Raw genomic sequence first — 27,315 nt, forward strand, 5'->3', positions numbered from 1 at the left:
GGAACAGCAGCAGCAGGGAGGGACCAGGATGTCTCCTGGCAGAGGAAGGCACTGTCATACCAGCAGAATGATTGCCTACTCCATTTAGCAGCATTTTAATGCCAAATGGCTTTTAAGAAATCCCCTCTCCAAGGCACTTAAAGCTGCTGGGATGTCACAGGATGAGAAGGAGGATCCTTTAATGCATTAATAAATAGAGGGATGAAAAATCCAAACCCCACAACACTAGGAATAAGCCCCAGTTTTTCAACAGAAAAGGAACATATGAGCAGTGATTTGTACTGCTCACTGTAGTTATAAGTGGTCTAGAAAGTAATTTAGAAGCAAAACGGGGTTTCTAGGTGAGGTAAGTCAGAATAGTGAAAACTGGAAGAGATTTTATATGTGTATATGCACATAGACATTTTATATGTAGCACGTGTATATTAATAGTTATATACATGTATATATGTACATATTATATATGTTAGATTATAGCTTGTGTGTAGATAAGTCAAAATATATTATATATATTTTTAAATCAACATATTTCATACACATATGCCGGTCTACATAAGCTAATACCCCACCCCATTTTCTACCACCTTTCCCTGGGTACCAGGCTCTAGGGCAGATGTGGAGGGAGGCAGCACAGCAGCTTGTGGGGCTCCATAGGACTACGTCAGCAGAAGCATCTCAGCAACAAGTTAAATACAGAGCAAACCAAGTGCCAAACCAACTGCCTGGGCTCCCTACGAGCCCAGAAGCCAAACCCTCCCGTTCCCCCCTGGGGCAGCACCAGCCCATCTCCACCCCAGCCCCAGCACGGGGCAGGCAGGGACAGCCGCTCTCCGCGGCAGCCACGACAGCTCCCAAAGAGACCCTCAGGGCAACGTTTGCTTTTGAGTCGTTACAGAGACCTGAGATGTTGCAGCAATCGGTATACAACTGTGTCAATTCATTCGCTTTTTAGCTAAAGTTCAGGCTCTCCACCATCACATTAACAAACTGAGTGCTTCAATCGATCTTAAGCCACCTCTTGGCCCCTGTTAGCACCTAGTACTCATTAAGATGCACACACCTAGCCAGGAATCTTGTTATGAAATAATTGTCAACAGCAAAATGGTCCCAGGTTGCAGCAGAGCACACAGACAGTTCAAGTGGCTTCCAGCTCAAGGGGACAGTCCTGCCTTTCCTAAGCTCTTGGTGCTTACAAAAAAAAACCAAAAACAAGACCAGCCTGGACCTTTCTAAGGCTACCAGCACGCAAGTTTTGTGCTCAAGAGAGCTACACAACTGAACTAGGTCATGGACATCAACAACCCCCCATTTCCAATGAATACCAGCATTTATTTTCTGGTATATGAACAGATGTCTAGTGCAAGGAGGTATTTCACACACCTTTATGGCAGGACAAAACAGCTCTCCATCTGCTCAGCCTGGAAAGTCCAACACCCCGACCTATCTCCCAAGAGCTCTGCAAAAAAAGGGTGGTTTCCTTTTATCAGAATTTTTGAGCTGATTTGAAATATGCAGCAGCTGACAGCTCTCAGTTAAATGCCTGAGGAAGAGCTGCTAAACATTTCTCTGGGCTAGAAAAAAGGAGAGAACCAGAGCCAAAATATTCTCCTGTGAAGGCTCTGGCTATAACAGGTGGGGGTGGGGGCAGGGGCAGCAGGTGTGTTCAGAGCGTGTCTGCCACCCATGAAAGCTACAAGCCAGTTTCCTTAGGAGTCCTTTGCCAGTGTGTTAGATGTACGCATGCAACAACATAAAGAAAATGGTCACTTGAGATTTCAAAAGTCTCCAGACTCTCTTAGCCTTTTTTCAAGTCCAAAGCCCACTGTGCTGTTACATCAGTGGTCTTTTTACTCCCACAGAGGAGGTGAATCTCCCCCCCAGACCCTGCATCAGGCAGCACAAACCTGCCTCTCTGCTGCAACTCTGAGGTTCTACCTGCTTGTCCCAAGGGCATCAGCAGACCCCAAACACCCACCCCCACACTGCCCAGGCTGTGGGGCACCCTCTCCCTCCTTGGGGGGCAGCTCAGAGCACCATTATTCCTCAACCAGAGTCCAGCATCCTGGACACAACACAGCCCGGGAGCTTCTGGATGAATTCAGTTCCATGTGGAAGAACTTTCATTTTGACCTTTGTTATCCTCTAACAGGCATAAGAAGTCTGCAGTTCTTCTACAGTCTGAAGGGCTGGAATAAGTATTGGAGAAGAATTAAGCATTTTTCTTTAATTTGCTGTGCTTACCCACTCTTTCCCTCACATATACTTGAGCACTCCCAGCATTGCTTGGCCTCAAGCTGCATTCAGCAGAAGGCTTCAGGTGCTCATTAATTAATACTTAATTTGTGTGGGCCTCTGTTTACAATTCTTAGGCAAATCCTTATCAAATTGTGTTCTGTTTTCAGTTGAGCTGGATCCAAGCCCTAAAAAGCTAAAAGAGGAAAGACAAATTGAGGAGTATATGTGCAGGTGATAAAGCCTTTCTTGTCCTCAGAGGCTTTGCAGTAACCTTGGGTCATGTGTACTACAAGTATAAATTTAGAGGAGAAATAAAGAGCTCTGTAATGGCCGAGTCTTACAGAATGTTCAAGAGCTGCTGTTGGAAAGCAACTACCAGTAAGCACTTATTGATGTGTTGGTTACTAATGCAACGTTTTTATATAAATGTTTCTTCCCCTAGAAAGAAGATAGATTTTTACCCAAGGAGAAAAAATTAGCTTTTTCTGTATAATTTAATCATGTGTATGTTCCCTGGTACTAACACAGCATTTGAAAAGCCACATCTAGTATGATCTGTTTTTAATTTGTGCTCTTTATTACAGTTTGTTGTAGCTGCCTAATTAAAATTTGTCAGGGAAGTAATCAGCCTTATTTCTGCAGTGAGATCAGTTTAATAAGAAGGTAATTTTGCAATTTGTTCTCATTAATTAATTAGGGAAAACCCTATATAATCCACATAGTGGCATATAAACCCAGGGAAACCATGACACCAGCTACAGTGTCCCACGGAAAAAGGGATATTTACCTGTGGATATTCTATCCCCAGTGTGGTTTTTGCCCCTGCCAGCCTCAGAGAAAAAAGCTGTCATATAATGGTTAACCTGGATGTGTCTGCTAGTGCAGGTTTTCTTCAAAAAAAATGCTCAAAATGCTCAAACGAGCATTATGTGGGGATGGAGGCAAAACAACTGGATCAAGAAAAATTCACCAGCAAATGTAGGAAATGGGTCAGCATCTGTACAGAGGCTTCCTCCAACAGTCCCAGGTGTCACAGTAAAGATGTCAAAGTAAACAAATCTCATACTCCTAGGAAAACAAATCAGAAATAGTGGGAAGGCTGTCTGGGCAACAGCTGGAGTGTTGAGCTTTTGACAGGGTACCCTTCCTTCTTGGACCAGGGTAGGAGAGCAGAGGAGGCTGCTGTTCTGCTAAGTTCTTTATTTCATAGTCTCACAGCTTTCTTGAAGGCAGAGTTTGAAGGGGGTTACATGATAAAGGCAAGCAGCAGCAGCAACAGCAGGCAAAACCAGCTTCTTCTATATGTTCTATATGCTCCATATATTTTTTCTTACAGAAGTGTGGATTATATTTGTTAATTGACCAATAAGATGAACACATGATTCTAGTTTTTCTTTTCTTAACCTATCCTGGTTTAATTCTAACAGTTGTAAGCCTTACACAAGTGTTACATAGGTATTACACAGATTTGTGGATGCAGTTTCTATCAGCTCTTATTGTTTATGTGAACACTCTATCTAAAAAATGTGAACAGTACAATTCTATCTATATTTTGTCTAAAGTAAAGAATTCTGTGAAAAGGTAACACTGCTGCAGCAAGAACTGTGTTTAAGGTCTCTGCTACAGCTTTCTAATGTTTAAGGCACTTAGCATATATTTCTACTGAAGTTAAAAATCTATATTTCTATTTCACTTTGGTGTGGCTTCATGTATCTCAGCTTGTCCAAAGGTTTTAATTCAACCCCTGTGCTTTGGCTTCCCTCTGGGCCTGAGTCCAGAGGAGCTTTCACTCCAACACTGGAGGAGGAAGGGTCTCAGGGTTGGGTTGTAGATTTTTCTGCTTGTCCCTGCTGTAAGAGTACTTGGACAGTTCCCAGTATTACCCAGCTTAATTTTCCAAACTCAAGCAGAGACCTGGCATCCATCAGTTTATCCACTCAAAGGTGCCTTTCCAGAGAGCTCCTTTTCCAGCTTGTAACACTGATTAACGCTTAACAAGGCTCCTGGTAATAACATGCAGCAGGACAAAACTCACCAGAATCATCTACCATGATGCTTGTTCTCCTTTGCTCCAGTGATGCTTGAGTGCCCAAAAGCCAACCAGCTTCTGTGTGTGAGAGGTTGCAGGAGTGGAAGAGCTCCTGGTATTCTGTACATCATTTACTGATCATCTCAGGACAATCAGAGGCTTGATTTTGCCCACTGAAGAGCTCCTGCATCTGTTTGGGCTGCTGGTTTTACTGGAGGGGTGGAAACATGCCCACCTGACGAGCTGCTTCCCTCCACCTGAGAGGTCCTGCCCTCTCATTGATTCCAGCAGCAGCTTCCCAGGAGTATGTGTCTTGCATTTCTCTACACATCAAGATCCAGCAGATAGCAGTCAAAAAAGCAAGATCATGGCAAGGGGAATAAAAGAAAGAGGAAATCACAAATGGAAATTGGTCCCTTGGTTCCAGGGTTTGCCCTATGGGTGTCAGAAATGTGAGGGTGCCACCGATCACTGCAAGGGACTGCAGTTCATGCTGCCATCAAGTGAGAGACATCTTAGGCATTGGGGTCCCTCCCTGCCCAGAGGCCCTCAGTACTCCAGGTCCTGTTTAAGACTCAGTGGATCTTTGACAAACAATCAGACACTCATTTGTTATAAACCCAAATTTGTTATAAACCCATTTGGCCCAGAGGCTGTTGAACATTATTTGCTGTTTACCTTTGCTGGATGAGGACTCAGTTCTAGGGCTATAAACACTTATGTAGGGGGGAGGGAAGAGCAGGTGAGCAAAGTAAGGAGACACAGCTTCACTGGAAACCTTGTAAACCATGGACTGCAGTAAAAGTCAATGCAGGATTAAAAACTGTCAATTCAAAAAGCCTTAAACCACCATCTCTTCTACATCTATCTTCCCTGACTGAGCTTGAAAGAACAGATTGTATTTTTTCAAGAGACATTTCAGAGAGCTCCTTTGAGGCTCACAAACTATCACACTTTGCAGAGAACATAATTCTGGGACAAAGCTTTTCATCTGCTCTGTGTGAGCTCCTAGGGGGTTGCACTATGTAGCATTTTTCCAACACTGCTGGAGAAATCATTCCAACACTCCGGAGAAGGTTCCTACCATGTAGCCACAATTTAACCACTTCCTTGGCAGGCTACAATGCAAACTACCTCTCTCTGCAGAGACCTGCTGCAATAACCATTTGAGTGGATGTAGCTGCTGAGAAGATTTCATGGGCCAGGACACATGGCAGCACTGAGGTGGGGTGTGCATCACATAGGTACTTCAAAAGTGTATGCAGCCAGGGCAAGTTTAAACTTATACGAAAAAGTGACACAACACTTATTCTGAGAGAGGAAGAGACAGGGAAAACATATCTCAGACTGCAGGGTCTACTTACTGAAGGTACAGTTACAGAAAGACAGTTGAAAAATGTATTTCTCTTCCCTGAAAGACTTATGAAAAATTGTACATACAGTGTGTGTGGCCCTGGGCTCCCAGAAAAGGTTCAACATGCAAAGCCCTGCCCTGACTCACCTCCTCAAAGTCAGTGCACTGGGATGTGAGAGCTCCCCTGCAATCTGCGAGAGCCCCTCAGAGATTAGACTAAAGCCAGATTTTAAAAACTTCCCAAGTTCAGCAGGCCAAAGAGTTAAGGCTAGATACAAAGTAAGAAGTCATGGGGAGAAGCTGTAGGTGTGCTAATTAACGTATGAGAATGAACCTGCCTCCCTGAGCTGATATTTGGAAATGGAAGCTGAAGATCTGAGGCTGAAATTCTCCCTGACCCTCATTTCTCCTCTGGCAGTCATCTGAAAGCTCATGTAACTGCAGAGATGATTCAGACTTTTCAGAACAGAACTTAAAGCTTAGATCCAAAATCTACAGAACACCCCAAGGTTTACACCTGAACGCTCTCACGGCACAAATCTCAACACAACCCCAAGCACACAGGTCAGGTCTTCATGCCACTTTCACTTCTGAGGGTATCATATACTGACATGATGTTCCCCCTTGCTGAGGCAGAGGAACATGCAGATTTCATCAATTCAGCTGCTGCTTACTCCTTAGCACTTGCTGGGCTCTGCTGTGAGAATCAACTATGAACTCTCTTTGCTTCCAACAGGAGTAAACTAGGAACAAAATAAAGCACAACAGTAGTCTTCTAAGCAAGCTTACAGCCAGCTCCCTGAGGATGCAGCCAGACATGCTGTCTGCACCAGATCAGCTTCAAAGCTAATAGCTGAGAGTGCTCAGGGCAGCCACAAATAGCCTGAGTTAATAAAAGAGCATCTTCCACAGTCAAGCTGCAAACTTCTGCCTACTCCTAACTAAAAGAAGATGCTGGGGTGCTTCCAAACACATCCTTCTGCTTTTGAGCATCAGGGAGGACTTTCAAGAACTGATGCAGATGGAGCCTTGCACATCCGATTCACTTTCTTCAGAAACTCTTGCAGAAACCATCACAGTGACCCTTGGCTTCTGTGTGAGGAGCCCAGTGTAGGCTGGAATCCAGCTCCAGCTCTGCTACATGTGCTCAGCAAGGTACTTGTTTTTTCTGTGCCTCTGATTCCTTCCCTGCCTTTTGCATATCTTTGCTATTCAGTTGTTCAGGAATTGCTTCTTTGAATTTTCACTGTGCTTTGCACAAGGGGCTTTTCATCCAAGCCAGGGACTCAGGATGTTGCTTACAACACAGTGAATTGGGACAAAAAGGGTTTGCACATGATGAGATGACAGAGTGAACTGATCTGATAAAAGGCTCTTAAGTCATTAATTCAAGTTGTGCAAGATTTAGAAACATTTCAGCAATAACAAAAACTCTGTTAGAGCCGTAGCAATTTCAAAGAACTTTTTCTTGATTGGCTTCATAATATTTTTCCTTTCAGTCCTTTTTTTTTGTAACGGGGATATTAGGAAGTTTTTGCTTCCAGTAGCACCAGTGGCTCCCAAACAATTTTTCAGGGCTGTGCTGCGTTTTCTTTGCTTCAGTAATGGGAAAGCTGCCTAGAGACTCACGTTCAATCGATCTTTCTACCCCAGAAAAGGAGCATCAGCTGATATTTTAAGCTTTCACAAATCTTCTGGGCCAAAAAACAAGGGGATGGGGAAAGAGACTGAGTAACACCAGGGACACAGTATCAGTGTTAAACTGTGATACCAGCATGGATGATCCCACCTCTGGGAGGCTTGATGGGCACCCCGTGGAAGCAGTCATCCTCACAGCACTGGGACACCACTCCCTCAGCAAGGGGATGCACTGCAGGGACATGTCTGTGAGCAAACACACAGAAATGCTACGTATTGCCTTTGTCACTTCTCGCCACAGGTTGGATGCTGCCTGTTCTTGCAACCCACCATGACAGAAGGGGCTTTGCTAATATGAGGTTTTCTTTGTAGTAGGACCAGTTGTGAATGTGTTTAGCCTCCAGAGCAGGCCATGTCCTGGCTGAGGTCCAAACCCAGCACCTTACCTGCTGAGCTTCATTTCAAAACCCACCACATCCATTTGCATTTCTTCTTTCAGCTCCATCCCCTACTGCACAGGCACAGACCTTCCTTCTCCAAACAATTGGCTGCTGGTCTTCTACTGTAGTCTTTCCTTCACATCAAAATCCATCACAAAACATCCTCTTAGCTCCTGGAAACACTAAGAACCTTTTTATGTCAAGGACATAAAATCTCATTACTCAGCTGGAATTAATTTCCCTCTTTTAAAACTAGAGGGTTTGATCCCTTCCTGTTAGAAATTCATGCACCAAAGCTAAATCATTCTTGTCTTCTCCTTTCCAGGCAAGGAAGAAAAAAATAAAAAGGCTCCAATGTCTTGCTGGCTCGTTCATCTTGGTAGGCTCTTATAACATCCTTACAGAGGCTGTTCTGTTCCTGGAGCGTGAGACTGCTTTTTGTGTCCCAAAGGGATGTCACAGCGGGATAAATATTGGCTCTGAGCCAGGACTTTGTAGGTAGGAATCAAACCAAATATTAGGATGAGCAGCATTTAATTTGAGGCTCTGGCCCTAACCAATACTGCTCTGTTCCAATACAGACAATTTATTGGCTACCCTTTTTTCTCACCATCCCTGGTCTGGACGACCTCTTATCTGGTTTCTGCTTTTTACAGTTTCATGGAACAGCAGATTCAACTGGCTGGCATGTTTGGGCCATTCCCCTGGTCATATAAGCACAGCACTGTTAAAGATGCCCTGCAAATGTTTGACTTGAAATTCCTTCCATTGTGATCTCTAAACAAAGAGAGCAGTTGGAGGAGGAAAGAAAAGTAAACAAATGCTCCCTTCAGTGGGGTTAATGGTGGGGTGGAAACCACACAGGCTAAAATCAATGTTTACCCAAGACAGCAACAGATTTTGTGGTCATTGACCAGTGTGAAATCCATCACTAGTAACGCTCTGCTCAGGGCTGAAGCTCCCTGGGATAACTGGGAGAACCCGGGAAGCTGGGCAGCCCTGCCTCGAGGGATGGGGCTGCACATTTTGGCAGCTGTCTCTCCATCATCTCCCACACTACTGTAGGGAGAGGATGGAGAGGTCTGGGAGAGAATGGGCTGCCTTTCCCTGGCATTAAACTGGGCTGGGGGTTGCTCCCAGCTGTTCACTGGTCTTGGACCCAGCAGGAGCCAGTCACTCACTCTCCCAAAGCACAAACGTAGTGGACACAAATCCCTGAGCACCAACTTCATGGAGTGTTTTGAGAGAGGAGTAAGTTCAACCAGGTTTGGACATGACTTTATTCCATTTAAAAGGGACCAGCACAGGGCAACCAGGCACACAGTGGTACCTCTGTGTGTAGCCCCCTCATGCTTTCTTCATACAGTGCCAAGCCATTTCTTCTTTAAAATCACAGATCATTTAGGGGTTGTCACATTTTTGATCTCCTGTAGAAGGTCAGACATTAAAGTGAGACTGACTAACAAGAACATGAAATCTTCAAAATCAATTTTGTTCTCTGAATCCTCATCCAAGAAGGAAATTATTTCCTGGTATTTTGGTTTGTTTTCTTGGCCCTAGGGAGGTTTTTAAATGAAAAAAAAAAAAATTAAGCATGACCTTCTTTTTTTTATTTCATCATTAGAAAAAAAAAAGACATCTACCTATGTAAGTATTAATGTATTTTTCTATTTTCCCATTCAGGTTGTTATGTCCACATTATTAGTTTTTCTAGAGGTATACAAAGAAATTCAACCAGAAATATTATTGCAATCAGAAAGGGGAACAACCAGGCCTCAAAGTTTCCACCAGAATCCATAACATATCTTTTAAAAGACAGCTAATCACGACTGAAAATCTGACAATGATGATATAGCTGGTAACTGCTGGGAAAAAAGGGAGTCCTGTGTCTTGATAAAACTGGGAGGAGGAAACAACCAACCAACCAACCAACCCTCCTAAATTTAATATTCAAATATATACAAGTATATATTGTGAAGGTCTCAGAAACTGTTGATTTTACACACATGACGTTAGTACTGCTACTCTTGGTCTTGTTGGACATTCCTGTTGGAATGGATTATTAAAATTCTGTAACATATCTATTATTCCCATTTCCTTACATAAAAACCTCGCTGGAGTTCCAGGATAGTTTTTTTAGCTTAATAATTCCCAAGCCATCTCAGGATCCCAAGTTTAATTAGCTAATGATATTTTCAATTCTTTTTCAATAAGGTGCCTAGTTTCTAATTTGGTGACAATTTCCCCTTCCCAACCAGTCATGATTTTGTTATTTTTGGAAGAAAAGGTATTACCTCTCTCATTTACTTCATTGAGCTCTTTTTTATTAGTCCTCTATAGCTTTCCCTACCACTTGATAAAATGGGGGAATTTTTGTTTTGCTTTGGTGTTTTTTTTTAATTTAGGGAGGGAAAAAAAAACCCTGCAGGAAGTTTACAGCCACAAGGGCTGCTATGGCTGTTTTTCACCATACCTGGCCAGGTGGGTGAGTGCTTTCCTCACTTTTCCCCTCTCTCCCAGGAACCCCACCAGTCACCTCAGTGACCATGGGTCCGTGGCACAGGGCTGGCTCTCAGTACTGGGTCAGTGCTCTGGCAAACCACCAAACACCTTATTAAATGCCACAGGTTTCTTCTCTTCATAAATACAGCCTCTTGCTATCATCCAAGGGTTTTTATTTGGTTGGTTGGTTGGGTGTTTTTTTTTTTGCAATTGCCCTGTTTTCTTTAAACAAATTCAACCAGGCATCGGCCATGGTTTATTGCTGTCTCCCTCCTTCGGTCGTGTGTTAGACACAGGCTCAACATAAAGCAACTAAGTCACTGAATATGTTTGTACCAAATCCCTAAAGTCTCATCTGGGATTACCCCATTGACTGATGCTTGACCAGCTTCAGGACGGAGCCTGAGCTGCCATTCCTGCACCCAAACTGCCCGGCCAGGGCTGTCCCAGTGCCACCCACTCAGCAAACCCCCTCACCTGTATGACATGCCAAAACTGGGACTGTAGTAAGCTCTTGGTTTCAGCTTTGCTGAGCTTGCCCTTGGGGTCAGCATAGTTGTTATACACCAAAGCTGCTGTAGCAAAAGCCTTTTCAAGGTCTGAGCCTTTTCTTAGGGCTGGAGGGAGGAAAAGTTTATCCAAAAAAAAAAAAAAAAAAAGGCTTTTGAGATAAAATTGAAAGGAATCTGTTAGAACCATCCTGGGTGGATGGAAATCTGTTTAGTTTCATTAAAGTTAATGAGACTGAAACTGTTTATACCCACAGAGGATCTGGCCCAGATTTTATTTGGAGTGGGCCAGCAACACGCTTCATGCCCCATGGAACCATACCCTGAAGGAAGCTTTCCTTCAGAGCTAGGGCTGTGACACAGTGTGGGGCTTGAGACCCATCTGGTCCATCCTGACCCTGGGCATCCAGCAAGGACCTGCCACACCACAGGGACAGGCCATGGTGACCATCTCCTGGATGCATTTGGACTCCCAGAGACCTGTATCAGGGAAAACATGGCCCATTTGGGAAGCTGGCTGCGCAGGAATGTCCATGTCTGAGCATTAGTGTTGCACCTCAGCATTATGGCATACTTGGGATTTTGGCTGGATTCATTCCCCCCACTCATGCATGACTCCAAAAGACTGCATGTTCACAAGCCTTTATTAGCAGAGATTATACAGATGATTTATGTTGTAATTTTTAATGAAAAGGCAAGCAGAAGAGGAGATGTGACAACACAGGAGCACCTGGAACAGGGACCCATGAGACCCTCCTGACTTGCATCAGCTGAGGATCTGCACAGCCTGCGCAGCCCTGTGACATCACCAGAATTTTCTGCACGTGGGCTGTGAAAGACCTGAACCCCAAAGGGACAACGAAGGGATCCCCTTACCTTGTATTGATGTCAGCTGCTTGGCTATGGGTACGCTGGTGGTGAGAAAGCAGAGAGGCACAATTACCACCCGGTAAATTGTGTTGGGTATTTAATTTCTCCATGAATGAGCTTGCTCATTTCTGTTTTATTTAATCCCCCAGGAACTCAGGGCTTCCCCAAGGAAGACTGCCTTTCCTTCACAGTGGAAAGGAAAATGGCCTCTACAAGCAGCACAAGAACATCACACCGCTTCTAATCCCTCACCTAAATGAGTAGCCTGGAGTTGTTACTAAAGCTGATTATTATTTTTAAGTGAGGGACATTGCAACATACTTCATGTAATTTCTTCAGAACATGAAATAGGTCCTGGAAGTTTCTCAGTTTTACACCCATTCCCAGGAAAATGCAGAGGGGTCTGCCATCCCCTCCTCACCAGTCCTCTCAGTTTGGAGCAGGCACATAGCTTTTATTTCCAGGAGGACTCACATTTGTGAGAAGCACCTCCCGGCTTTCAATCAAAACCTAAAACCTGCTTACCTTGTGCTGAATTGCCAGAAACTAATTACAGAGCATGTGATAGAGACAAACGCATCCAGATAATGAGTTCTGAGACAAATGGCACATCACCCAGATGCCTGAACAAAGCGATGACTTACCCCTTGGGCATGCCTGCAGCAGCCAGAGGGTCTTTTTTGGTGGAAGCAGGAGCTGGCTGATTGACTGAATCCTGTTTTATACTGGGAACACTTGTTCTGCAGCCACACATCTCGAGGTGAGGGTGTTTGTGATCTCCAAGCAACGGGAATAATAGCAAGCAGATGGATTTAAGCTCTGCCCCGTGGAAGCAGCCTGCTTGGAGCAATGCCTATCAATAATGTAAACACTACCTGGGAATCGTGGAGCCAGCTAAATACAGCGGTCTACAGCAGCCCCTGGAAGGCACTGCTGGGCTGGCAAGTAGTGGGGCTTGTATTTTACAGGAGAATTTGACAGAAACAAACCAAACTCATAATGGAACCTGGATCCTCTTAGACCTCTGGGGATGTAACTTTGCATCAGGAATAACTTCGACACTGCATCCATTCATCTATACAAATTATAATTTTAATGAGAAACTTTCCCGATGTGGGATAATGTAACTTGCCCCAAGCTATAAAGTGAGTTATTCCTACAGCTTGAGTCAGAATCTAAGCATCTCCCAGTTCCTGATCCAGCATTTATCCTAGGTAAGCACACTCCTACTCTAATATTTATTCTATTTCCCCATCACAGTGCAAAGAGACCTGCTCTGCCTCCAAACCACTTCCAAAGCAGCATCCAGCATGGAGCCTCAGCTGTAGTTCCTACCTGAACGGAGAGTGCCTGCTTCCAAAAGCAGCACCTGCTTCCAAAAGCAGCACAGAGCCATATGGGAGAGCAGTCACACATCAGAGGAACTGGAAAGGCTCCGATGAACTCTTGTTATTTATTAGCATGGATATCACTATTAGAAAACACAGCTTGTCACACTGCCTATCTCCATGCAGGGGCTCCTCTCTGCTGACCCTTTGCCTAGAGGTGTCTATACAGGATAACTTCAACTTAAAAGACCAAGCAGCTGCTTTAATCCCAGGGTGGTCTGTTAATAGGTAGTTACTTCAACTACCTCATCCAGCTCATCATTCCTGGTGAAAGGATACAATACTGATGTTAAAACTATCCATGATGAGAGTTTATGTAACAGGACACACAAAAGAGACTGCAACAGATGGCCTGGAGAATTAAAATGTTTTCCTCATTTAGTAGAAGCTAAATTACTGAAGGCTAATGAATAAGGATGTTCACCACCTTACTGTTCCTGGATTTTAATTATCTTAAAAAGCATGGGAAAAGAGAACCTTTAATTTTCCATCTAAGAGTGTCATTATTCAAACAATTCAGAGCCTTTTTCTGAGAGGTTTAAGCTGTCTTAGATCTCTAGTGCATTCTTTAGGACTGGCTCATGAATAAAACAGAGCCTGTAATTGCAATGAGAAGCCAAAACACATATAATCAATGCTCATTATCCCATCAATTAACACACTAAAATGAAACAAGAATTCAGGCTCAGTAATCTGCCATCAGCTAAAAAAAAAAAAAAATAGTCTTGATATCATGTTGAAGTGGTAATTCCCTTTCACATCTGTTGAACCACACGAGGCATGAAAAGCCTTACATCCCGGTTAATCCATGGAATGGGTATGTCTGGTCTTAGCGTCCAAGGTAAAAAATGAGAGTGAGAAACAGACTCAGTTGCCCGTTTATCAGTGGCAGGCGGTACTGTGAGCGGGTTGGCAAACCCAGCCCTCTATGTTTTGGAACCTTTCCACGGTAGATCACATTTCAGCTCACAGTTGTTTTAATCTCACCCAACGTTTGAGAGCCTGAGCTCTAGAACAGGTGATTTGCTTTGCTGGGGTAGTAACAAGTTCAAACAAACCTGGGGTTCATTATCCCTCTAGGATACACTAATTAGTGTATGCAGGAGCGTTTGTGCCTGACAGATAAAGGGTAGCATGAGGATAACCCTTGCCTTTGCAGATGATCAGCTTTGAAGACAGTGAGATTTTGGCTGTGTGTGTTGCTCGAGTATTCTGGTCAGCAAGGTGTGTGGGGAGTCAGGCCATCTGCTCTGTAGATATTTTGATACACACTATTTATGTTTGAAATATCCAGGTGCTTTTATCGGTCAATTTTTAGCATGTTTCACGTTAACAATCTTGTCTTCACAAAATACGCAACCTGCCACTTCAAACTGCAAAATCTTTACAGGCAGTTCACTTAAAATAATTGCCACTGCAAAAAGTCACAGCCTCTGCTTCATTTTTGGTATTTTCCCAGAGCTCTCCCCCTCCTTCTTTTAAGGAAATGCTTCTTGCATTTCAAAAAGGCTGATGTTGTGAAACGTGTGTGTGTGTGACAGAGCCCTGACTCCCTTAGAGATGACCCTGGGCAGGGCAGGATCAGAGGGACACAGGCACAAGGGAATACCTGAAACAGGAGATGCATTCCCACCTCCTGGCCTCTCAGACTTCATTTCACCAGCAAATCCTTCAGGAGCTGCAGGAGAAGAGCTGGTAACTTGCACCCAGGCAGGTAATAGCTTGAACTCTTCACCTAGAGAAGTTGAGGCTGTCCCATCCCTGGAAGCGTTCAAGGCCAGGCTGGATAGGACTTTAAGCAACCTGGTCTAGTGGAAGGTGTCCCTGCCCATAGCAGGGGGGATAGAACTAGATGGTCTTTAATCCTGAAAATACTATTGCTAAGTAATTTTTCCTCCAATAAATGTTTTATTATACGACATTTAGATGTTAGAAAGGTAGCTATATTCTTAAAAACCTAAAATCTCACTAAAGGGGGACACAACAATGAAAATGTAAGAACAGAAACTAAATGCAACAAATGGGATGCCTCGCCACTGAACTATTAAAATTTCATATTGAAATGCTAAGATCTTCATAATAAGGATAGATGGCATTGACAAATGATGGGATAATCAGCATCAGGTATTAATAGCAAAATACAGATTATTGCTGATGTTAGAGAATTCCAAAAGAAAAAGCTCTTGCGTTTAGCAGAAGCAGGGAATAAACAGAAATCTTAAGAAAGAATAGTTACGTTAGGGAGGGAACAAGCTAAGTAGACCATCCATTCACATACATAAGGAATTTTGACTCAAATCTATCTTAGAACTAGTGAACAAAAGACTAAATGCTTGTGACATGATATGGTGCAATATGAGAACTTTTTCAGAAAAGGATGCAATAATATGTGGCAGCTTTTACTCAGTAGTTCATAATCTGTCTGTCATATTAACTGTGTGCAGTGGTTTGGTCCAAAATACTCATTACTGTTTACCTTCTGTGGGATAAGAATTAGGAGAAACGCAAAGCAGGCACCAAACTTGAAAGAATATAAAGAAGTTTATTAACAGACCTAAAAGAAGAAAAAAAATTATACCACACCTTCAGAACACTTGTCCTCCCCCCACCTTTCTCCCTTCTCCCAGTGATAATGTAAAAAGACAGCCCTTGAGATGTTCAGTCTGTTTACCACTTCCATAATAACCTTTTTCAGTTCATTTAGGAAGAGGAGTCTCTCTTGCCCATGCTATGAAAACATTATCACAACGAGCCAGCCGTCTGGGTTGGTTCTTTGCTCGCATGTGAGTCCCTTCCCCCGACTTGCAGCTTTTCCCACAACTGCTTTCGAGGGTCCAATCTTGAATTACTGGGGTACAAATTTTAAGGTTGAGCCGTTCAGAAATAAAAGTTCTCTTCACCCATCTCTGGGAGCATTTCATCCCTAAGAACAGAGGCCCTTCTCCTTCCCTGGGAGCAAAGGGTCTTCCTCATCTTCATCTTTAGGACTATCTCTGGGAGCATCTCTAGGAACTGAGGTCTTCTCCTTTCCCATTTGGAGCAAAAGTCCTCATCTGGTCCATCTCTCCCTGTTCAAACTTCTCATGAAATTACAGCTGCTTCAGCATTTGCCTATCTCAGCACAGGTGCTTTTGCTCACAAGTACAAGTTGAATGCCTCACCCCCCATGCTTTCATGAAATTACAACGGGTACTCTGATATATCATAGCTTTACAACAGAATTTCAGCTTTAAGCATCTCCTCTTTCTTCTCCCTCAGGTTTTCAGCTCTTCACAGCAATCAAAGGGTTAATCTCACCCGGGCCTTGCAGCTGGAATGTTGCTTATCGCTGTTGGTCACATGAACTCTGCCGGACAGCGGTGCAGCTTCAGCTGAATCTTGGCTGCACTGGAAGGGGGGAGGCTGAGCCGCTCCAGCTGCCCACAGCAGGGCTGTGGGGGGGGTTCCACGGGTGGGACAGAGCCCATCGGCTCCAGGATGGCCGTGGCCTGGCCCAGCCTGGCCCGAGCAGGGCCTGGGCCGGGCCCGCTGGCCCCGGCACGGGGCCCACAGCCACCTGTCCCAGCACCAGAAACGAGAGAGAGCTGGGGGCGGGTTGTGTATTCTTAAGTGTGGATCACAGAGGCGGGCACAATTTTAAGTGGCTTAAAGAATTGTCCATATTCAAACTGGCCAGCTGATAGGTTCTGTCAGGTCACAGAGGAAGCTGTAAGCACCTCTTTGCAAGAACATCACTTCCGGGACTATGCTTGCTAACCCATGACACTGTGAAACTCTGGAGATATTGTCAGGAGCAGACTACAGGGAGGTGCAACGCATGTTGACGCCACTGCCTCTTTCATCAGCGCATCACAGTTTCAGCCAAGATTGATTCAGGGCTACAGCCTGGATTGCTCCTTCATTTTGAGAGCATATAAAGATTGGAAATAATAATCCAGTCAGGCAATTGCAACATGAATTCATGCAACAGGAGCACAAACTTTCTCCAAGTCTTAGCCATCACTGAGACTCTGTTATGTGCAGCTCAACAGCTACACTGAAGGCGATTTTGTCATCAGGAAAAATATCACACACAAAAACCCCAACCCTATCAAGTCAGGGCAGAACGTTTGCATCTGAACTTATCCTTGTCTCCTTGATGTGCTGGGCAGGAAATGAAGCAGGCTGCAGAGCCAGGGGTACCCAGAATCACACCTTCCCATGGAGGGCATTGATGCTCCAGCTCTGCAAAGTGCATCCCCATCCCAGCCAAGAGCAATGGGGGAAACCCCAAAACAGTAGGTGAATGTGCCCCTTCCTTGGCCTCTGAGGCACCTGGAGAGAAAGTCCTGTGCTCCCCCCCCTCTCCACCACACTCACTAGATGTACCTGCCTCTCCCCCATAGCTTCACACTTGATAATGCAAACATGCTCCTAACTTGGGTAGCTGAGAAATGGGCTATAAAGAGAAACACATGGGAAAACAGGAGGGATAGCGCAGAAGATCAAGGAACACGTTGGTTTTTTTTTTCCCAAGCTGACCTAGTTATTTAACTAACTGGCAGAGATACTCACTAATGATGAAGTAGGAAAGCAACGAGGCTGCCAGCAGCAGTTTCACAAAGGATGCTCAAGTTTACTTCGCTATTTGTCTTAAATCCAAGTAACACCAAATGCAGTCTTTTTCATCAGTTGCTCAACCCTTGGCTGTGCAGTCACTATTCCCAGTTGAAATAAACTTTCAATTTCTCAACAACTACAAAAGGATGTGATAAGACTCAAATTCCCAGGAAGACTGAGGAAACATTCAAATACATTTTCTCACGTAACACAGACAAGTGCATGCATCACTTTTGTTTTCACTTTTGCTGCTGCCATACTTTACTAATCTGAGAAGTTATAGATGAAGATATTTCTCTTCCCTCCTAATTCAGAGTGAAGATTACAGGCCCCAAATGGTAACAACCAGCTGAACTGTTCTGTACAGCAGCAAGGAGCTGAGGTGCCTGTGAAGATCTGGCCAGCTGGGTAAAGCAAAGGGCAAGTCTTCCATGAAAACACGTGCCTCTTATATTACTGTTGTCAACTCTTCCACCAGCTCTGCCCTTCATGAGAAAACTTTAGACCTGGAGTTATGCAAATAGTACCCAAAATATGACATAATCTTATTTCTGTTCCCAGCCTTGTATTAGAAACTGTCCTTTCTCCAGGGGTGTGAACTCCAGAAAGCTGCAGTCCTGTGCTCACATGGTTACACAAGAATTTCATCTGGTTTGAAATGCAGGAATAAACCAAAGCAAAACTCATTTCCATCCCTCAGCATTGGATAGAAAAATTTGGGAATGGGACCTTGCTCATTTGGGTGGAAAAGTTAATGAAGAGAAAGCTAGTTGACACAAAAACTATTTCTAGTGGAGAAGTTTCGATATGGGAGCTTAGTTTGAGATATTCCTCATCAACCAATACAAAGGGAATTAAAAAGAACAACAGTAACAAAAAATAAATAGAGTAGAAGTAGGACTATGTGGGAGTGGGTATGAAGAACGCACATCTGATCACACCCCTTGCACACACACAGATTTCACTTTCTCCTGACTTGCCAATATCTAACTTTTTTCCAAACTTAAAAGAAGAAAAACAACCAACCAACCAACCAAAAAAGCAGCCCCCCCAAAAAACCAACCAACCCACCAACCAAAAACCCTCAAAACCAAAAAACCGGCCAAAAAAGCCACCCAAACCAAAAAACCCCAAACAAATTAACTAAGAGCCAAAATAAAATTTTTCTTTAACCCAGAAAATTGTATCTTGCTCTCATTTGGAACAGGAGAACATTTAGATATTCGAGTTTGTTTTCTCTACAACTCACACATGGCTTTCCACCAATCCTCAGAACTGGGATGGTTAGCACAATACTGGGCTTGTCCTACTGACAGTGGAAAGAGAGGTAAAGAGGCAGGCAGGTATTAAACCGCACACTTTTAATTTTTTTAAAAACTTGTGATACTGACCTTTAATGACAGGTGTCTGCAGAAGTGTCATACTCCACTATACATTAAAACAATCCCCATAAAAGTGTTGGAAAACAGTAAGAATATGACCAATAAGGTCAGGCACAGGAACAGTTATTTTTCTTTAATAGCTACCTTCATTATTTGGCAGTGACATTTCAATATTAACATACTCTGAAAACATGCATTGTATGCAATAACTTTATTAGGGTCAAATAGATATCACAATATAGATTCATCCACCAAGTAGCCATAAATTGGTTACAACAATCATAGAAGAGACTAAGCTGTTTTACGCTAAGACGCTTTCAACATTACAGCTCATACAATAAGATTATATACTGATACACTTTGATCTAGAAATGCAGATGATCAGTTTTGATTAGTACATTGTGCTTCAGGCTTTCATTTGTATCAATGCATCCTGTATGCTGTAGTGAGGAAGGGTTGAATTTCCCAGGGAGGAATCCAAATAGGCTACAAGTCTGGCTCCAGCTCTTTTAGGATGAGTTCCTCTGAGCCTGGGTTATTTGGTCAATCCAGTTACATTCTCCAGTAGCACCAAGCTAGCGCTCAGAGCAGTGACCTAACAGAGGGATAGCTAAAAATCTTGAATCAGCACGGACAGAAAGGTTTTCTTCTCGTAAGCGGGCATAAAGGAATATATGCTTTGTAAGGTCACAACAACACGTGCAGTTTTCATGTTGCTGTATCAAGCAACAGGACATTTTTACATGATTTTGTATACTGATATCTGCACCTCTGTTAGCTTAGTTAAATAAATACCTTTGTAAACATATAACACAGTTACTTGGTCCTTATTCTCCACAGCTCACGTTAAAAGATTCACAAAACATCCATAGAAATAGTGATGTATAGAAGGAATACTTAGCTGAGTTAAATGGAGTAAACATTGGTCAGGTACCATATATACTACTGAATGCCATTTCAAGGAAAAACGGTTTAGTTACAAAGCATTCAGAACTTGGGTAAGCCATATATTCAACTCTGCAAAATATATATAAAAGATGCATACTTCTCTTAAACAGACATTTAACAAAATATAGTGGCAGAAGTCAAGAAGTTCCATTTACACAGTGCAGACATTTGGTAGTATGAACCTGCTTATCCATGCACTAAATTACAGATGGACAACTCAGTTAACTGAAATAATAGTAAAATCTTCTGAAACAGAAGGTATAACCAAAACAAACACTCTGAAGAGTCACAGACAGGCAGTTTTGAAAATTTAGGTACAATGTTACATGCATGGATATACAGAATAATTTGTAGAAATCATAGTAAAACACTTCCGTTTTCCACCAAAATTAAGAAGGAAATTCAATTATATTATGCATATTAAATACTATAGACTTGAGGCTACAAAATGCTTCTACCATCTTAACACATACAAAACTACCATAAAGTTATCTCTATAGTGCGAACTACAACAGCAACTCCAGGTCACCAGCAAGGAGCACATCCCCTGTGTCTGGCTAGTCAGGGAAAAAAAGGCCAACTCCAGCCCTCTGGCTACCTCCCATCTGCCAAACAAGGCGGGCTTAAACCTTCAATAGACATTAAACACTGTGTTGTAGTATTACTTTATGTAGAACCCTTAAAAATCTGGTGCCACTGAAACTTGAGACCTGTTAAACTCTCTACATGTGAGGGACACAAGAGCTTGCACTGTGTGTGAACCCTAAATTTGATTAGCGAAGGAGGTTGGCCCGCTCTGCCCGTAGCTCTGGGACTGGCCATATTCACCCACCTGGCCATAGGAGCCTGGCTGGTTGTAGGAGCCAGCTGGCCCGTAGCTGTCTTGGTTGTAGCCACCTTGGTTGTAGCCGCCAGGCTGCTTCTCCATGGTGTCCGCAGGGTGCCGCTGGCCTGAGGAATGCCAGCCCGTCTCCTTAAACACAAACCAAATGTTGCCTGCCCAGAGGATAAAGTTCAGGTAGCCAAAGACCTGGGTGGGAAGAAGAGGAGATCATCACCAGCAGCCACGGTCTCACAGCTCAACCTAAGGTTATGGACCCTGCATGGTCCCGGGAAAAGGCAAAGCTTCTCCCAACCCCTCCTTCCCAAGGACAAGAGGAAATGGCCTCAAGTTGTGCAAGAGGAGGCTCAGATTGGTTATTAGAAAAAAATCTCTTTACTGAAACAGTTGTCAAGCACTGGAATAGGCTGCCCAGGGAAGTGGTGGCGTCACCATCCATGGGGATAAGTGTAGATATGGCACCTGGGGACATGGTTAGTGCAGGACTTGGCAGTGCTGCGTTAGTGGTTGGACTCTATGATCTTAGAGACCTTTTCCAACCTAAATGATTCTATGATTCTCCCAAAACTTGCTGGAAAATTCTCTCAGCTTTGGAGCAAATTCCCTAATTCACCTCCCTTAGCTGTAGCTCACAAGGTGTCTGCTTCGCTTTTTGTTTCCAAAAGAAGGTTACGTTTTCAGACCAAAATTTTTTTTTGTTTGAAAACATAATTTCATTTAAAGAAATTGTGGAAAGATAAAATTGAAAGAAACTAATTAAAAAGAGAGATCTTAATTGGTCAGCTGGCCTGGAGGGGTTTTATTGTATTTAGATTTTTTTTAACATTCTGAAGTCCAATTTTATATTGTTTTTTGAGGATTTTTAAAGGAATTTGTATGGCACAAACGTTTCTTTCCTAAAGGAGCACACAGGCCCCTTTTCAAAAGTGTTGCAGTGAGCAAGTTAAAAGCAGAGGGGCAAACAATGCAGTTGGACAGACAGTTTGCCTTCTTCCTCTCCCAACCCTGAACGCTCATCCTGCTGCTGCTCTGGCAGAGCTGCTGTGAGTCACAGCCTGCCTTTCCCTCAGCAAGACTGCACTTCCAATTAAATCATGCCAGCTAACTGGTTTACACCAGTCAATTTAGGTCAATACATGGGTAAAAGATGAAAATACATTGCAAGGTAAGGGTGAACAGCAGCAATCAAAGTCACTTACAACCGAAGTGTTGAGGCTTGACATAACAGGGCTGCGAACAGGCAAGCATTTGTTGGACTGCTGTTTGCAGGCAGATATCAGCAGCAGCACTTCATCAGGGTCAGTTGCAACCTTTACATCTGACAGTCCTTTAGCCCAAGCAGATGAGCTCACTAGCCACAAGAATGAGAAGACCACTGTCACAATGAAATCCTAAAAGACAAATTAGTTAGAAGCATTATATTGGTGTGTCCATTGGAAAGGAAAAAATATTAAAAACCACCAGAAAACTGAAAGCTGGTGTCAGAGGAGAGAAATACCAAGAGCTTGTTACTTCGTGGAAGGTTGTCATCTCTTACTGTCATCACCCACAGAGCTAATTTTCAGAAGTGCTTGACATGCCTAATGGGGCAGAGCCCCTTGGCCGACATTTGCACCTCTGGCCTTGAGGCAAGATTCCCACAAACATGTGGCCGGTACCCAGGACGCTGAGCTGCCTTGAAAATGTGACTGTTCACAGCACCAGGCTGAGGCATTGAGATGAATTACAAAATACACATGCCTGTAAAGAAGCTGGGCCCTCCTGAGGGCTGGGTCTTGTCCTGGGTACTCCTACAGACAGTCAGTGTGGGTTTCCAATAGGAAGTGTTTCTGTCTCAGGGAGAATGTGAGATTGGCTAATCCTCATGTACCAGATGAGGAGCTTTCTCACCAGCCACAGGTAAGGCCAAATGTCCCTGCTGCATGCAGCCACTAATTACCATGAGTGAGCAAGTAAACAGCACGACTTGCCAAGCAGAGACTCCTCCCTGGCCCGGTAAAGCACTGGTTCCTAATTCCCATCCACGTGAAAAGAGTAGAGAAAGTGTGGTGGCCCCTCCAGGTTCCAGTGCCTCTGAGCAGCTCTGCTCTGATCCACTCTGCTCACTTTCCCCTCAAAGACTTTCAGGAGCATGCTCAGGCATAAACTTCTCCTTGTTTTAGCCAGAACAAGTGACCAAGTGACACTGTTTTTGTGTGGGTTTGGGGGGAAAGGAGGGAGGAGGTGTGATTTTTCAAGCTTTCTTGTGTCTTGCTAAAACAGAAGAGCCTTTCTGCTGTCATATTTCATCCCATCTGTCAGCCCACAACAGATGGCAGAGGTGCCAAAGTCTAACATACCACTAACTGCATCGCTGCGTCTTGATATCCCACCTCCCAAGGGGCTGCTTCCCCTTCCCCCCTGCAAAATAAAGGTGTGCATGGAAGGAAGGGAAAACATTCATTAAGAACCCAGTGTTTCAGGCTGCCTCTCAAAGAAATAAGCAATCCCTAGGAAATACCATTCTCATCTACATGCACACCTGACATTTGGGGAAGGAGCCCTCTGTGGCACCACAGGGGTGGAGGGTGCGAGCCTCTGTCACAATGGAAGAGGCACCAGTCGATAAAGCCACCACACAAGCAAGCCATGAACAAAGGATGTCTCCACTGATGCAGATGGGATTAAATTAACTGTGCTTGGATGCTTTCCCAAAGGATACATCCTTCTCTTTTAACAGTTTGTTTTCTGCAGGCCTGTCTGCCACTGAGCTCTGACCTCCTTCATGCTGCCCAAATGGGCTCTCTTGAAGAGCGTGAAGCCCAGGAGCTGACAACTCTCTTAACACCCAAAGAGACTCCATGGGGGCAGAGGCATATAGCCCAGAGTAATTCTTCTTCTCAAGCTGATTTCCAGCAAAAGAAATTCTTGTATCTCATATGTCTTAGCAGTGAATGAGAAACAGATTCCTAGAGGCAACAGTTCAGTTGCAAGCATTTCCTAAAAATTCCAGCTGGTAGAAACACCAAATATCTGCTGAGCTGTGGACAATGATGGGAGAGGCTCTTTATTTGCTGTGAGGTTTGACATGCTATTGACCCAGATGCCAAGCCCCCACGCAGGTTCTGACTGACACAAGAGATGGGGCAACAGCAGAATTTTGGGGAACGTATTTTTTAAATGACAAGCAACCCTCTCCCAGTGTCACCACACTTGGAGCCTTTGTAAACTAAATCCAGCTCTGTAATCAGTGCACTGGCAATGCCAATTAAAGAAATGCATAAACAGCAGGTAGAAATTTGATGTAAACAAACTGACTAAAACTAATACAAGGCATGACATTAAACTTGCTAAAAAGAGAGAAATTTTAAAAGTGAGCAGTTCTTGAAGTAGGTGACAGCAGCAGGGGTACAGACCTGCTGTTGAGCTCCCAGGCCCTGACCCCGTGTTGGTGAGGCTCATTGCACAAATGACTCCATCTGTACGAGTCCCTCACTATGACTGCTGGTGGCCATGGGCTGTAAGTCCTTCTAGGAACATCCCATGGCACTGTGCAGTTGAGGGGATGGCCCTAAAGGCACTAAATATTTAATGTTATTTCTCAAGTCTTATCTTCCCCATCACACCCCATGCTCCAGCCTTCTCCTGGCTTCCTCTGCTCCCCTGTGCCAGGGTGTTCACAAAGCCTAAAACCCTGCCCTCTCTGCCACAAACTCCCCTATTTCTGAGCGGGTCAGAGCCTTGGGGAAAGGGTTCTTGCTCCTGGGGTGCCAGGATCAGCTCTTGTATAGAGGAACTCCCTAAAACTGTAAAGTCTGGCTGGGTGCAAGAAATACACTGAGCCAGAAGTGAAAGATGGCACAGTGGGACTCGAAGAGGAAACCATGCAGCCTGTCCACCAGCCAGCCAACAGCTGGCCAAGGAGACAGGACAGAAAGGTTAATGGAACACTGGGATTTTTTCAGTAGGTGTTCTCACCAAGGCTACACGGCCAGACTCGGGCTCTTGGAATACTTTTTCTGCCACCTCTGCACAGTGCAAGGAACAAAATGTATGATTCTATGACTAGAGAGAACTTGCATCTTCCTATTTATTTTGAATCTTTGCGAACCTTCAGCTTTGGCTGGAACTTGAACCTCTCTTGTTTTCAAGTGGGTTTGCATTTCTGGCTGAACATTTTCACAGCTCTGGGTAGAACAGAGTTACCAGATAATGACATGCTGAAAATAAAAGTGAATTTCAAGCTAAGCTGTTCTGTGGCTTAATATCTGTCTGGGGAATTTCTCCTTGGTAATTAAGGCCAGAGTGCCTGCACACTAAAACAAAACTTGCATTTCAATGTTTAATATCCCTATAGCATGGCTGAGGCTTTTTTTCCTTTGAAACAAAGTAATTTTTTGTAGTTGCTCTCTTAAAGCGCTGTCTACAGATCTCTTCAGTGTGTACTGTTGTATGATTACACTACACTCCTAATTGCTGAGTTTCTCTCTCACATCTCATCTGAGACACTTCGTTCTGCCTACAGGTGCCTTTGGGAAGTAAGGAAAATAGGAACACATAAAGAAAGGCAAAAACTGAAATTTAAAATACTCTGAGTATCCAAGGAGGGACTTTTTAAGATACTGAAGTATGTGCAAAAAAAAAAAAAAAAAAAAATTCTTCCTGCCTTCTTCAAGTTGGAATTTGTTATTACTGAGTTTGCCAAAAATGCCTACTTGGAACAATTTTATATATTATACATTTTAGAATAGGACTGTGAATGCCCTTTTCATGATAATTGAAATATTTCTCCTTGCTATCGAGCTACTGGCTTTTGCAAAATGTCCCTCTTGGAAAGGGGCAGTCACTTAAGCCTCCTGAGCACAGTTTTGGATTGCCCGGTGTCTGGCACAACCTCACCCAGCCAAGAGCCTCTGCAGAAGCTGCTTGTTCACTCAGAAAGGGGATGTGTTTCATCTGCTCCAAGCTGGTCAGTGGCTTCATCAGCCCCTGAAGGCTGTGACACACATGTCCCTGCATGCACTTGGTGCCCTGCTCTCCTTCCCAGCCAAGTCTGGCAGGATGGTCTTGGGCTGTCACGGCTGGAAACAGGCAAAACCTCAGCTCTGGCCTGGCCAAAGGGCTCCTGGCATCCTTCCTCCCTCACAGAGCCGCAGCTCCTGCCTTGTAATTGGCTTCCATGTAGGGCTCATGCTACAAAACCTTTCCATTCGGGAAAACCCTCTCCCACATTTACAGCATCCAAGGGAGCAACTCCTCAAATTCTGAAGTCCATAAACCCTCCCAGTCAGACCCTGTCTAGCAGTGCCAACAGGTTTCATGGCCAGCCACGCAGGAGCAGAGGGAGATTTCTTTACCCAGCAGAGGCAAACCACTCAGAGGATTTGCTTTTACAGTCACAACCAACCTAAAAATTCAAGAACTACCCCAGCAAGAGCCACAGCCCCGGTCCCAGCCAGGAAAGTGGCCAAGAGCAGATTGCTGCAGGCAAGCAAGCAAACGCCTTCCTACAGTGGCATTTTAGCTCTTTTTTGGTTTGAACGAGGTCCCACCCCAGATTTTCTGCCAAATGAAGCTTTGAAAGAATTACATGCTTCTTGCAATAGTGTAAGGCCTTGCAAGCTTGCTTCTGGCAGGGAAGTGCAGAGCCCTTTGGGAGGCACCAGCATGTACAGCAAGGTCACCCTGGCTTGTGCTTCAAAAGGAGATGACAACAGCAGGCTGAAACAGCTCTTTGAAATGCAAAGAAATAGCCAGGTTCTTCCTAATTTCATTTTTCAGCTGTAAAGAATTCAGTCTTTGTTTTTGTAGATGGCTCTTTATTCTTTTCCTCTCTATTTTCTAGACAGCTGGACACAGGTGAGGAAGTACAACATGTCTGATCAAAGAGGTGTCCAAAGGGCAGACCAGGGTGTACTTAATTCACTCGATCTGCAACATATGTAAGGAACCAAATGCCTCTCTGAATAATGTGATTATTCACAGGACTCCAGATACAAAGGAAAGATCTCATCTTCTTAAGATGTAAGCATCTTTATGCACCGTAAGAATGAGATTATCAAGTAATCACTATAAAAATGAACTATCTATTTTCAGGGCTATGTCAGTCACCTTTCTTGGCTGAATAATTTCATGCATTTATATTAATTGATTGGAATATTAATAAAGTGATTTACATTTATACATGAATGCATGTCATTTCTCATGGCCAAATTATAACTTCCCAAAGACAAACCTGAAGGCATATAAGGTTGTCAGCACATGGACTTTAAATAGAGCACATATGGGATAAAGAAACCATAAGAAAAGTAAGAAGTCTGAGTGATGGGGACTGATACACATTGACTGTGCCTATTCATTATTTTCTGAGAGACATATGGAATCCTATCCCTGATCTGCTAAAACTTCAGCACAGCTGGGTTATTACTGTATCCCGCAGCCATAGCGAGGAGAGGAGAGAGATCCAGCAGGCAGGAATTGTGCAGCAAGATTGATTTATTTAATTATTTTACAAACTCACTTTTTTCTTCATAGTCTAATTGGTCAAAGGATCAGCCACCCTTTGGGGTGATTGGCTAAAATCCTAAAACATCCATTGTCA

At 43.8% G+C, this 27,315-nt stretch overlaps 2 protein-coding genes across 3 annotated transcripts in view; both read right to left on the minus strand.

Moving 5' to 3' along the window:
- Positions 1-8,952: 8,952 nt before the first annotated feature.
- SNTN (sentan, cilia apical structure protein) lies at positions 8,953-13,160 on the minus strand. Its single transcript, XM_032121316.1, has 4 exons — positions 12,222-13,160; positions 11,584-11,618; positions 10,676-10,815; positions 8,953-9,252 (listed from the first exon to the last, which is right to left on the minus strand). Exons 1-4 carry the CDS (start codon positions 12,329-12,331, stop codon positions 9,094-9,096), a joined length of 444 nt encoding a protein of 147 aa, XP_031977207.1. The 5' UTR covers positions 12,332-13,160; the 3' UTR covers positions 8,953-9,093.
- Positions 13,161-19,138: 5,978 nt separating this feature from the next.
- SYNPR (synaptoporin) overlaps positions 19,139-27,315 on the minus strand; it is a 111,558-nt gene continuing 103,381 nt past the window's right edge. For both annotated transcript variants that reach the window (XM_032120722.1, XM_032120723.1), the window contains 2 exons: positions 21,935-22,126; positions 19,139-20,924 (listed from right to left, as the gene is read on the minus strand). In XM_032120722.1, the coding sequence (XP_031976613.1) occupies positions 20,658-20,924; positions 21,935-22,126 (459 nt within the window). In that variant the 3' untranslated portion in view covers positions 19,139-20,657. The remainder of the gene's footprint in view (positions 20,925-21,934; positions 22,127-27,315) is intronic.

This window comes from Corvus moneduloides, chromosome 11 (assembly GCF_009650955.1).
Source record: "Corvus moneduloides isolate bCorMon1 chromosome 11, bCorMon1.pri, whole genome shotgun sequence".
Lineage (NCBI taxonomy): Eukaryota > Metazoa > Chordata > Aves > Passeriformes > Corvidae > Corvus > Corvus moneduloides.

Excerpts from the sequence above, each read along its gene's own strand:
- SNTN (XM_032121316.1), bottom strand. The coding sequence starts at position 12,331 with ATGTGTGGCTGCAGAACAAGTGTTCCCAGTATAAAACAGGATTCAGTC. Across the intron at positions 10,816-11,583 it reads GCAGCTGACATCAATACAAG|CCCTAAGAAAAGGCTCAGAC; the intron begins GTAAGGGGATCC and ends TCCTCCCTCCAG. Across the intron at positions 9,253-10,675 it reads AGTTTTGGCATGTCATACAG|GGCCAAGAAAACAAACCAAA; the intron begins GTGAGGGGGTTT and ends AAACCTCCCTAG.